The following is a 13,524-nucleotide window of genomic DNA, read 5'->3' as shown; positions in this document are numbered from 1 at the left end:
CTCCTGCCAAAAGAAGAGAGAGAAAGAGAGAAAAAAGGATGGAAGGGAAGGGAGGGAGGAAAAGAGTGAAAGAAAAATAAAGGAAGGAAGGGAGGGAGGAGGGAAGGAGGAAAGGAATTTAAAACCTAAAGATGTTTGATTATAGGACTATCTTCTAGAGAAAAAGCTGATAAAAAGCACTTATTTCCTGAGCTTAGAACAAGACATCCCAGACAGCTTAATCCTTTGCTATATTTCTACTTTATAGAGTAACACTGGAAAGTAGACATGTTCAGAGAAAAAGGCAAAGCAGTATTAGGTATGAGACCACAGCTATGCTTTAACTGGAGTCTTTGGTTTTTAATTTTAATAATCACACCCCCAGTTAACCAGTGTCCTCTAGCTCTGTGACACCTCGTGCAGTGGTATGGTAAGGCCCTTCACACAGGAAATCCAGTCAAACCCCCACCCCCGCTAGAAACTCCCCATGTTTCCACTTACTTGGTTTTTTGTTTTCAGGTTCTTGAACGTTTTATTATGAAATATCACATAAGCACTTGCTTTTGAAGTTAATGTTTTTTTCAAAACCTCTGTATTTGTTTTCTTTAAAGTGATTATGTGTGTGTGTGTGTGTGTGTGTGTGTGTGTGTGTACACACGCGTGCCAGTACTAGATAAGAGTCTCATGGACTTTTCCTGCCCAAGCTGGCTTTCCACCATGATCCTCAGATTTCAGCCTCTTGAATAGATATGATTACAGGCTGAGCCACTGGCACCCAGAAAAAGTGATTTTTATAGATGCTAGTTCATTTCATAATGATGTTGGTTCGATATGATACAAAAAAAAAAACCCACAGGTATTTTCCAGAGCACCATAAAATATAACAGCATTAAAGCATGATCCTTGAAGAATTAATAAGAAAAAACAAGTGACAGAATTTAGTGTTCATTTTTAGAGGGTTTAAAATGTCTTTTCTTTTTCTTTTTGTCTAAAACCAAGTTCGTTTATTGAGCAAAATGACTGGCTGGGGCTAACTCAGCTCGGGAGTGAGCAGCCTTAAAAATTCTTTAAAACTCTTTTTTTTTCCCCTCAAGACAAATCATTGATCATGGTACACAAAGCATACTGCATACATTGCCTGGTGTTGAGGTGGGGAACCCCTCACTTTTATTCAATCATATAATCGAACCCGTCAGGACGGGAGTCCAGGAATACCTTGGGAGACCTATAGTTATAATTGAAATCATTTTCATCGAAGATCGGGTAGTCCCATTCCACATTAGGTGGGAAGCCACTTCCGGATCCAGATCCAGAGCCTGATCCTGAGCCGGATCCAGAGCCAGATCCAGAACCGGATCCAGAGCCTGATCCAGAATAGTCTTCAGAAAGAGGAAACACGTCATGCAATCTCTGGGTTCTTGTCATTCTGAAATAGGAAAAAAAACTACAGTAAAGTTTGATTCATAAAGACTAGAATTATATATATATATATACATATGTATATATATATATATTTTTTTTTTTTTTGCCAGTCCTGGGCCTTGAACTCAGGGCCTGAGCACCATCCCTGGCTTCTTCCAGCTCAAGGCTAGCACTCTGCCACCTGAGCCACTGCGCCCCTTCTGGCCGTTTTCCATAAATGTGGTGCTAAGGAATCGAACCAAGAGCCTCATGTGTAGGAGGCAAGCACTCTTGCCACTAGGCCATATTCCCAGCCTAGAATTATATTTTTAACAAGGCCATTTAATGACAAATTGAGAGAGTTTAAAGCTTCTGAATTATTTAACATTTTGTATGTGTGTATGTGTACATGCATACCCCCATTCTGGTCTTGAACTCAGGGCCTGGACACTGTCCCTGAGCTTTTTTGCTCAAAGTAGAGCTTTACCACTTGAACCACAGCTCAACAGCTTTTAGTAGTTAATTACAGATAAAAGTCTCATGGACTTTAGTGCCAGGGCTGGCTTCAAACCATAATCCTCAGATCTCCCCTGCTGAGTAGCTATGATTACAGGCAGGAGTCACCAGCACCCAGCTTTACAGGAAAACTTTTAAATGTATTTCATTTTTGCTACATACTATTTAACTTTGATTGTCATCAAGATGAAGGGTTCTACTAGAATTCAAGTTTATTACCTATGAATCCCTATAGGGTCTGTTTCACAAGTTTTAAGCAGTCTTTATTTGATTTGTGTTTGTGTTTGGTTTGTGTTATGACCATTAAGTCTTCCTTTTCCTAATTCCTCTTTTTACTCTCCACTATCTAATTCTAAAGGATTTTTTTTTTTTTTTTTTTTTTTTTTGGCCAGTCCTGGGGCTTGGACTCAGGGCCTGAGCACTGTCCCTGGCTTCTTTTTGCTCAAGGCTAGCACTCTGCCACTTGAGCCACAGCGCCACTTCTGGCCATTTTCTGTATATGTGGTGCTGGGGAATCGAACCCAGGGCCTCATGTATATGAGGCAGGCACTCTTGCCACTAGGCCATATCCCCAGCCCAGGATTTATTTTTATTTTATTTTATTTTATTTTTGGCCAGTCCTGGGCCTTGGACTCAGGGCCTGAGCACCGTCCCTGGCTTCTTCCCGCTCAAGGCTAGCACTCCGCCACTTGAGCCACAGCGCCGCATCTGGCCGTTTTCCGTATATGTGGTGCTGGGGAATCGAGCCTAGGGCCTCGTGTATCCGAGGTAGGCACTCTTGCCACTAGGCTATATCCCCAGCCCCCAGGATTTTTTTTTTAATCACCCCTTCCTTCCACAGAAAACTATAGCTAAATCAAACTGTCACTCTCTAGCCCCAGCCTCTGCTTCTAGGTGTTGCATATTCTGGACAATTCATATCAATGGTATCATAGAATATTAGTTTCTTCCACTTTGCTTAATGTTTTCAAGGTTCACCTACGTATCAGTACTTCTATTTCTTTTGTTTTGTTGTTGAGACAGGGTCCTACCATGTAGCCCACGTTAACCACCAATGTAAGATCCTCCTTCCCTAGCCTCCTGAGTGTTGAGAGGAGAAGCAGCCACACCCAGCTGTAATACATTCTTTTTTAAATAGCCAAATAGGGGCTGGGATGTAGCTCAGTGGCAAAGCACTTGCCTAGCAAGTGCAACATCCTTGGTTCGATCCCCAGTACCAAAAAAGAAAAGAAAAAAATACAGTTAGATAGCCAAATAGTGTTCCATTCTATTGATATACCACATTTCATTTCATTCAATTGGTCAAATCCTCTTGGATCTTGGCATGCAGTATGCTGAATGAATAAAACAATCTTCAGTTATTTTTATTACGTGTTGGAGAAGAGTATTGAATGCTTGTTTCTGCCACCCACGAAAAAGTGACAAAAACATAGATGAATCAGTATATTTGCACATCTCATTGCACATATACATATATGGTACAGTTTTGTCATGTGTTGTGCAACAAAAGCCCAACTGCCAAAGTGACAGCTTCAAGGAAAAATACTCTTTTTGTTTTGCTTTGTTTTTGTCGCCAGTCCTGGGGTGTGGACTCGGCCTGAGCACTGTCCCTGGCTTCTTTTTACTCAAGGCTAGCACTCTACCTCTTGAGCCACAGCTCCACTTCTGGCTTTTTTCTATATAAGTGGTGCTGAGGAATCAAACCCAGGGCTTCATGTATACGAGGCAAGCACTTTGCCACTAGGCCGTATTCCCAGCCCAGAAAAATATTCTTTTTTTTTTTTTTTTTTTTGGCCAGTCCTGGGCCTTGGACTCCGGGCCTGAGCACTGTCCCTGGCTCCTTCCCGCTCAAGGCTAGCACTCCGCCACTTGAGCCACAGCGCCACTTCTGGCCGTTTTCTGTATATGTGGTGCTGGGGAATCGAACCTAGGGCCTCGTGTATCCGAGGCAGGCACTCTTGCCACTAGGCTATATCCCCAGCCTCAGAAAAATATTCTTGACACTGCCTGCACACCAAGATTTTAACAGAGGTTGTTTTATTACAGCCGTAGCAAAGTCACAGAAAAGTCTACTTACGAGTCAGAGTCAGGCCTTGCTGGAAGGATCCTGTTAGTTTCATCAGGCAGCAAATCAAACACTGGGCCCTTTTCATCAATGCAGTTGGCAGAATTGCTGTCCGGACTGCAGCGTACCCACTGGTACCTGGCCCTCCGAGTAGGATACCCTGCAAACAAGGAGCCACAGGGGCAGTGAGGATCTCTTCTACAGCTTCTAATCGCTAAGGCCCTAGGAAGTTTTAATTACATGCTTTCTATCCTTGGCAGAAGGTAAAGTGCAGCCAGCTTTAACATCACAGTGGCACCCACTGTGTACTATACTTTTGTATAAAATGTTGTGATCACAACATTCCTATTAAGTGGTGGAAAGTTAAAGACTGGAATAAGCTTTGGAGTCCGCCATATGGAATGAAATCCATGTTACTATGGAGACTCAAAACTTAGACCTACCTGAAAACACACACACACACACACACACACACACACACACACACACACACACAAATAAGAAAATACATATAAAGAACTTAGCCAGGTTCAGTGGCTCATGCCTATAATTTTCAGCTACTTAGGAGGCTGATATCTAGAGGATTGCAATTCAAAGCAAACCTAGGCAAAAACGTCTGTGAGACTTCTTCTCCAACTAACCAGAAAAATGCTGGTCTGGAGGTGTGGCTCAAGTGGTAGAACATCAGCTATGAGCAAATAAGCTGATTGAGGGAGTGAGGCCCCAAGTTCAAGCTCTGGAACTTTGGGAAGAAAAAAAGCTGGGTACAGTGAAATGCTCCTGTAATCCCAGCTAAGGAGGGTTGAGGTCCATTTCATCTTGGGCAAAATGGACCAAGGCCATGGCTCAAGAGTTTGCCTAGCAGGTATAAGATCCTGAGTTCAAACTCCAGGGCTACTCTCACCCCAAAGATCTTACCATTAGACATATATTACACACTTGATAATAATAACAACTGTTGCTTTGATTTGTGTTTGGAGATAGGGTCACGCTATTAGCCCAGGCTGGCCTAGAACCTACAACCCTCCTACCTCAGTTTACTGAGTACTAAAATTACAGGAGTGTACCATTACACCATGAACTATTATTATTTCTGTATTATTATTTTCAGTTTGCACAAAGAAAACTTTATACAGAAGTCAGGATTCCAGTTGTCTCTATTCATAGAAATGAATCAAATTCCAGTTCAGGAAAGCTGGATACATGGGAGCACCCAAGGCATTAATTACAGAGCCTGGGTCTTAGGACTAACATAGTATTAAGAGTTATTAAGTAACCAGGCAGTAGTGGCTCATGCCTGTATTCCTAGCTATTCACGGGGCTGAGATCTGAGGATCACAGTTTAAAGCCAGCCAAGCATTCAACGGACAAAGGCCTCATATCTAAAATATATGCAGAACTAAAAAAATTACCTTCCTCCAAAACAAAACCGCAAAGAACCAATAGCCCCCTCATCAAGTGGGCTAAAGACTTACAAAGAGACTTCTCTGATGAGGAAATGAGAATGGCCAAGAGACTTATGAAAAAGTGCTCTACATCACTGGCCATAAAAGAAATGCAAATCAAAACAACATTGAGATTCCATCTCACCCCAGTAAGAATGTCATATATCAAGAAAATTAACAATAACAATTGTTGGAGGGGATGTGGCCAAAAGGGAACCCTTCTTCATTGTTGGTGGGAATGTAAACTGGTTCAGCCACTCTGGCAAGCAGTATGGAGATTCCTCAGAAGGCTAAATATAGAACTCCCCTATGACCCAGCAACCCGCTTTTGGGTATCTATCCAAAAAACCACAAACAAAATCAGAGTAAAGCCACCAGCACAACAATGTTCATCGCAGCACAATTTGTCATAGCTAGAATCTGGAACCAACCCAGATGCCCCTCAGTAGACGAATGGATCAGGAAAATGTGGTACATATACACAATGGATTATGCCTCTATCAGAAAGAATGACATTGCCCCATTTGTAAGGAAATGGAAGGACTTGGAAAAAATTATACTAAGTGAAGTGAGCCAGACCCAAAGAAACATGGACTCTATGGTCTCCTTTACTGGGAATAATTAGCACAGGTTTAGGCAAGTCACAGCAGAGGCTCACAAGAGCCCAATAGCTATACCCTTATGATCACATAAGATGATGCTAAGTGAAATGAACTCCATGGTTATGGAAATGATTGTTATATCACAGTTGTAACTACTTTCAACGTCCCATGTGTATCTGTAGCTTCTACTATTGATGATGTTCTTGTATCACCTTCCTGTGATTGTATCTACACTATCTCTGTAATCTTATCTGAGTATATTGGAAACCGTCTATACTGGTATTAGAACTAGGAAATTGAAAGGGAATACCAAAATCGAGAGACACAGGGTAAAAAAAGACAACTACAAAAGCAATACTTCCAAAACTGTTTGGTGTAAGTGAACTGAACACCTCAGGGGGGGAAAGGGAAAGGGAAAGGGGGAGGAGAGAGGGGGAATGAGGGATGAGGTAACAAACAGTACAAGAAATGTATCCAATGCCTAACGTATGAAACTGTAACCTCTCTGTACACCAGTTTGATAATAAAAAATTTGAAAAGAAAACAAAAATAAATAAATAAAGCCAGCCAAGGCAAGAAAATCTATGAGACTCTTATAATCCAGTTAACCATCAAAAAAGCCAGAAGTGGAGCTGTGGCTCAACTAGTAGAGGGACAGCTTTTAGTGAAGCTAGGGGACATGAAGCCCTGAGTTCAAGCCCTAGTGCCAGCACATAGATGCAGATAACACACACACACACACACACACACACACACACACACACACACACACACACACACACAGAGTTAAAAGTAGATCAAAGCTTATTTTCTCTGTATTCAGATTTTACAAGAAAAAGGCTACACTGGGGGCTGGGGATATGGCCTAGTGGCAAGAGTGCCTGCCTCATATACATGAGGCCCTGGGTTCGATTCCCCAGCACCACATATACAGAAAATGGCCAGAAGTGGCGCTGTGGCTCAAGTGGCAGAGTGCTAGCCTTGAGCAAAAAGAAGCCAGGGACAGTGCTCAGGCCCTGAGTCCAAGCCCCAGGACTGGCCAAAAAAAAAAAAGAAAAAGGCTACACTACTTATAGAGGGGTAGAGGGGTTGGATTCTCTTCCTGTTTCTTTGGAATTTTTACTAAAAAGTTTCCAAATCTTGCGGTTTGCAAATTCTGCAGTTACATTGCTGACACTTTACTATTTCATGAAGTACATTCTAAGTGACTCAGTGTAGCAAGGGCAGAGACCTGCTGGTGAGAAATATTGCACCATCCTTCAAATGGCTCACCTCTTCCCTACCTAAGCACATGCTTTATTCAGCAATATAAACATATATTGGGGGGAAACGGAAGAACATATACACAGATGACAATGGTTATAGAATCTTTGGTGTTTTTTTCTCGATTTTAAAACAACTACTATAATAAACAACAGTCCTCTAAAATATAAATATTGAAAAGACCAAAGTAGGGCTGGGAATGTGGCTTAGCATGCACAAAGCCCTGAGTTCAATTTCTCCATACCACATAAACAGAAAGAGCTGGAAGTGGCACTGTGACTCAAGTGGTAGAGTGGTAGCCTTGCACGAAAAGAAGTTCAGGGAGAGCACCAAGGCCCCGAGTTCAAGCCACAGGAGAAGGAAAAGACCATAGTATGCCAGGGTCCAGTGGCTAATAATACCTGTAATCCTAGTTATTCAGGAGGCTGAGATTTGAAGTTTGAGGCTTGAAGCCAGCCGAGACGTGAAAGTCCATGAGGCTCTTACCCCCAAAGGACCCCCTAAAAGCTAGGTTTTCTGTTGAGAAAGATCAGGAGGATGGTCGTGATGTGCTCTGAGAGTAGGCAAGCTTATAGGAAGACTGGAATTTAAATATTCATCTACTGCTTAGAGTCTTATTCTCAATTGATCACATGTCAAATGTGAATAATTCTAAAGCAAAGTTCTTGTTAAAATAGATAAACGTAACAAACAAAAAGAAAGCCTTGGGGCTGGGAATATGGCCTAGTGGTAGAGTGTTTGCCTTGCATACATGAAGCCCTGGGTTCGATTCCTCAGTACCACATCTATAGAAAAAGCCAGAAGGGGCACTGTGGCTCAAGTGGTAGAGTGCTAGCCTTTAGCAAAAGGAAGTCAGGGGCAGTGCTCAGGCCCTGAGTTCAAGCCCCAGGATTGGCAAAAGAAAGAAAGGAAGGAGGAAGGGAGTGAGGGAGGGAGGGAGGGAGGAAGGAAGGAAGGAAGGAAGGAAGGAAGGAAGGAAGGAAGGAAGGAAAGGAAGCCTTTTCATATGCCATGTATTTAATACATCTCTTTTTCTTTTCTGATTCTTTCCTTCATGCCACGTTAGTCTGGCATCCAGTTACTGCTTAGGAGCCTCTTGTAGGTGGGATAATGAGCATCTTGCCCAGCAGAGGGCGATGTCTTCACGCCTCTGAGCTCTAGCCCAATCAGCGCAGTCCTACAGAAATGTCGCTAACTTCACAGGGAGCTTGAAATGTTTTAGAAGCAATATTTCACAAAGTAAAAAGAAACAGGTAACACTTATCTATTTAACTCAGTATATTAAAATTCTGTGGCCAGGCACCGGTGGCTCATGCCTGTAATCCCAGTTACTCATTAGTCAGAGATCTGAGGATAATGGTTCAAAACCTGCCTGGGCAGGAAAGTTTGCAAGACTTTAATCTCCAGCTAGAAATGGAGCTATGGTAGAGTGCCAGCCTTGAGCAAAAAATCTCAGGGACAACACTCAAGCCTTGAGTTCAAGCCCTATTACTGGCACACACACACACACACACACACACACACACACACACAAACACACACGTAGTCTTTAAGCATCTGTGGTTATCTAAACTGGAGTTGCTTCCTACTGGCCTGTCATTTCCACAGAGAGATAAGTTCCCCTCCTTTTGCATGGTTTGAGAAGCTATATAAAGCTCCAGGTTTACTTTCAATTTCTCCCTCAACTCAGTAATAAACAGCAAAAGTCAACAGCAAGGATTTTGTTTTAAATAAGGAAAATGTCTAGGGTTGGAGTAGGAAACCAATTCTAACCTTGAAATCCAGTGACTAGTTCTGTCATGAGCCTCACACAAAAAATCACGGTTGTTTGCAAGCTCAAATGAGAGGACAGAGTTGGGGTTTTTTGTTTTTGTTTTTGTTTTCCCTTCTATCCATTGATGCTGTTTCCTCCTCACAGAGAACAGGATGGTCATGGACAGAGAATGGATGTGAAATCGCTGGACAAACAGCCACTCATGCAGTAGCAACCACATCCACTGAGATCTAGGAGACTGGCAAGTACTCAGGCTAGCCCTGGCCCCTTGGCTACACTTCCTCTCTTTAGGGGCATCTTTGAAAATGAGAGGCACTATGGTGTAGGGCTCACAGGCTTCGTCCACAATTCCCCGGACCTCACCTGAACTAGATCTGCTGCCATCTGTGCACTTCATCATCTACCATTTGTTGCCAAATTCTCACTCCTTTGTACTTAGTAGATACAGTTCAACATCATGTCTAAGTTGGATTGCATTTTTTTAAGTATGCTATAAGTGGAATTATGTCCCTTGTAAGATTCACACATTGGAGCCCTAACCTACAATTTCTTCTAATGTGACATTATTTGTAAACAGGGTCATGGTAGATGTAGTTAATTAAGATGAGGCCATTAGGGTAGCCTCTAATCTGATCTTTACAAGACAAGGATATTAGGCAGGGTGTGACAGTACACACCTATAATCTCAGCACTTGGGCAGCCAAGAAGCAGGATCTTGAGTTGTAGACCTTCCTGGGCTACATAATCAAAACTCTGTCTCAAAGTCCCCTCCTCAAAAAAATAAAATAAAATAAAAGGAGAAAGTGGCATCTATAAGCTAAGGAGAAAGGATTCAGAATGAAAACAGATTTACCAACACCTTGATCTTAGATGCTAGACTCCAGAACTATGAGGAAATACGCTTGTGTAAGTTACCCAGACTGTGGCACTTGGTGAAGTCAGTCCAAGTAAACTAACATAGTAACCTAAGATGGACTGAGCATATTCATGCCGAGGAAAAGCAAGCTAAAAACCCAGTTCGTTTGATCAGCCAAACCAGTGAGATAAGAAAACAATTTCTCTTAAACAATTTTTTTAAGATAAAGGGGAAATTTTCTTGAATCACATCTGGCGTCCCAGAGAGGAATGATGAAACAGTGTCATAGCTCAATGTAGCAGCCTGTCTGTGGTCATTAACATTGGGCCAGGGTTCTAGTTCCCCTCAAGCTCAGATATGAGCACTAGCCTTATGAGCCCAGTGCCCAGAGCCCTTAGAAACACGCTCCTTTTCTAGTTCTTTCATTGTCTCTTTTGTGGTTTCTTTTTTCCAACGAGGAACTGAAATCCATCAGAGGATGACATAAACACTAGTATTTTGTACACCTTCATCAGGCTTCTTGCTCTGTCATTTCTTTCTAACGAATACATATAAAAGGAAAGATTTTTGTTCTCAGTTCTAGTTCTCTTATTCTAGTTTGACCTGTTGCAATAGTCATTGCAGAATGGGACTGTCCTAGGGAATTTTTGAGCTACTAAGACATGCATAGTTCTGGGAGTGTCGGACCAGCATGAAACCGGTCACTCACACAGTGCCACAGAGGGGCAGAGGGGCTTCCCTGCCTCAACCTTGCCCGAATGCGTGGTCATTAGGGAATCATTACATCCCACAGAAGATTGCCCTAATAAAAGCCCAAATAAAAGTGTGTTATTTATGTTTAATACTATTAAAAACAAACAGATGAATGGACACATTTCAGCAATGTTATTTGTTTGTTTTTTTCTCCTCCAATGTTTGCATCCCTAGAAGAAAGTGATTTTTTAAAAATAATTTTCCAAGATGTAAGAGATTTCTATGAGATCATCTGGAAGATTTCAGTGCCACCGGAAGCAAGAAGATGAAGACAGTTAGAAGTCACTTTGAAGAAACAAATCCAGGACATGTGTGACACTGTGACTCAACATTTCCTTTACCATTTGAGGGAGGGGGGAACTTGGTGTTTTTCTACCATATATTCTTGCTGTATAGTTATCAGACCAGACCTTCTTTCTGCCTTAATTAGACACAGTTCCCTTATTACTACAGGAAAAGAAATTATACTTTTCTTAGAAATTGATCATTTCCATTTTCTTGACCATTAAAGGCTTTTAAGCTCTGTCAGTCTGACTAAACAGCCCTAAATGATAAAGAAACATAAGAAGTTATTTCCAAATGTGATGTCCTCAGAATGACAGCTCAAATATTAACATTCTTTTGGCTTTTTCCTTAATATGAGGTTTGTGTTATCTATGTTTGAACAGAACCAAAATTTCAGTAAGAACTAAACTAAAGGGGGGGGCAGCAGAGGGGGAATGCAGGCAATTTTCTCAAGTTAAAAACAATCAGCATCGGGGCTGGGAATATGGCCTAGTGGTAAAAGTGCTTGTCTCGTATACATGAAGCCCTGGGTTCGATTCCTCAGTACCACATATATAGAAAAAGCCAGAGGTGGCGCTGTGGCTCAAGTGGCAGAGTGCTAGCCTTGAGCAAAAAGAGGCCAGGGACAGTGCTCAGGCCCTGAGTTCAAGCCCCATTACTGGCAAAAAAAAAAAAAATCAGCATCTCCCAGAGCTAAAATCCTAATAAGGGGGCTGGGGATATGGCCTAGTGGCAAGAGTGCCTGCCTCATATACATGAGGCCCTGGGTTCGATTCCCCAGCACCACATATACAGAAAATGGCCAGAAGTGGCGCTGTGGCTCAAGTGGCAGAGTGCTAGCCTTGAGCAAAAAGAAGCCAGGGACAGTGCTCAGGCCCTGAGTCCAAGCCCCAGGACTGGCAAAAAAAAAAAAAAAAAAAAATCCTAATAAGTCAAATGTGGGGTTGAGGGAGACTTGCTAAGGAAGGTAGATATTCCAGAATAATCCACAATGCTATCTCCATCAGACACATGGATCATTTTCCTTCTGCCTTTCCTGAGCTCTTTAAGTTGAGAATCCTCCCATTCTTCACCCACAAAATAAACTATGTTTTGATCATTGTGAAACTTACAAAGCCGCACTTGCCTCAGAGTTTAATTTTTCTTGGTACTAAACTCAGCTGAACTCCAACTATAGGATTCAGTCACATTAAATTCTTTTCCTCTGCTCCCACAATAATAATCATGTGGTACCTTCAAGTGGACACAGATATTTGCATAGTCTGTGGGAATTTCAAAGAAGATTACAGGGGAACAAGATTCCCAGGTCTTACCTTGAACCGAAGATTCCAGAGTAAGGGTGAGCAGGAGAGCCAGGACAAGCCTACTGCACTTGAGAATCTTGTGCATCCTGAGCAGCTCAAAGCAGCACACCAGCCCCACGATGAAGAAATACAGCAGGGTGCTTTCTGTCCCTTTTAGACAAGACTCCAAAACCTCAAACCCTGCCCAGAACACACGTCACAATTTCCTGAACAAATAGAAAGAGATCCACATCAACACCCAGCAAGAAAGAAAAGGAAAACAGCAAAAATGACTATTCATAGCCATTATGAAACTGCACTGGACTCTCCCCAGGCCTTGCTTCTTCAAGGTTGTCTGTTTATTTTCTTTTTCCTCTTATCAAAACAGTAGACTCAGCATTCCGCTCACTTCGGTGTTTCCTTTCTTCAGGTAGCAATCTAAACAGGGCCAAGAGGCCTGCTTTACTGATAAGTAATGGGCTCCCTTCATAAGCACACACCTTCAACACAAAATGTTCTCAAATTTTCTTTCTCATCACTGAGTACCAGGATTCCCTGAGCCAAGCTCAAAACAGGAAACTTCCATACTGAGTTGTCCTTTAGCAGAAGAACCTGTCTGATTTCACATGGTAGTATTTTTCTCCTTGAAGTCAATGTTTACATTGGATTATTGGCTCTCCCTCTACCTCAAAAATAATGATGAGGGTTTGGGGTTGGGGAGGGGGAACAAAAAACAGAAGACAGAAAAAAAAATTTACATTCCTCTTGCCTTTTTTTTACACAATCTGTTTCTTCTGATTTGAGTCCATGCATCTTTTCATCTTTTGGCAAAAAAAAAAAAAAAAAAGATCAACTTTTTTGGGGGGGAGAAGTGTCTTCTGGCCTTGAATAAGCAGAAATCAGAACCAAGGGCAGGTTTTCCCCAACACACACACACACACACACACACACACACACACACACACACACACCCTACCACGACGACCACCACCACCACCCACTACAACCACCATCACCACTTCCCACCTCTACAGCATTTTCCCTGGTCCTGGGAAGGGGCAGATTTCTGGAAGGCTCAGCTGCACAGTAGCAGGTGTGCTTCCTAGCCCCTAGCCACAGGCTTAGACTTTCCCTGAACTTCCTTTGAAGCTTCCACTCTGCAATTTGGCCTGCCCTGCCTACAACCTCCCCAGACTTCTGGGAGCACACACCCGCTTTCCATTTCACCTCCCTTTGACAGGAGGGAGGAGTTTTCCTTCCCTTGTTTTGGGCTTCCTGCTGACTCCTTGCCATTTCCTGCAA

At 42.4% G+C, this 13,524-nt stretch overlaps 1 protein-coding gene across 1 annotated transcript; it reads right to left on the bottom strand.

Annotated features, from left to right (window-relative positions):
• Positions 1 to 1,118: 1,118 nt before the first annotated feature.
• On the bottom strand, positions 1,119 to 12,408 carry Srgn (serglycin). Its single transcript, XM_048335624.1, has 3 exons — positions 12,253 to 12,408; positions 3,974 to 4,121; positions 1,119 to 1,405 (listed from the first exon to the last, which is right to left on the bottom strand). Exons 1-3 carry the CDS (start codon positions 12,326 to 12,328, stop codon positions 1,147 to 1,149), a joined length of 483 nt encoding a protein of 160 aa, XP_048191581.1. The 5' UTR covers positions 12,329 to 12,408; the 3' UTR covers positions 1,119 to 1,146.
• Positions 12,409 to 13,524: the final 1,116 nt, after the last annotated feature.

The sequence above is a fragment of the Perognathus longimembris genome, chromosome 2 (assembly GCF_023159225.1).
Source record: "Perognathus longimembris pacificus isolate PPM17 chromosome 2, ASM2315922v1, whole genome shotgun sequence".
NCBI classification, from domain to species: Eukaryota; Metazoa; Chordata; class Mammalia; order Rodentia; family Heteromyidae; genus Perognathus; species Perognathus longimembris.
This window is presented reverse-complemented; position numbering and strand designations above follow the sequence as displayed.

Excerpts from the sequence above, each read along its gene's own strand:
- Srgn (XM_048335624.1), bottom strand. The coding sequence starts at position 12,328 with ATGCACAAGATTCTCAAGTGCAGTAGGCTTGTCCTGGCTCTCCTGCTC. Across the intron at positions 4,122-12,252 it reads TCTGGAATCTTCGGTTCAAG|GGTATCCTACTCGGAGGGCC; the intron begins GTAAGACCTGGG and ends CCTTGTTTGCAG. Across the intron at positions 1,406-3,973 it reads GCAAGGCCTGACTCTGACTC|AATGACAAGAACCCAGAGAT; the intron begins GTAAGTAGACTT and ends TTCCTATTTCAG.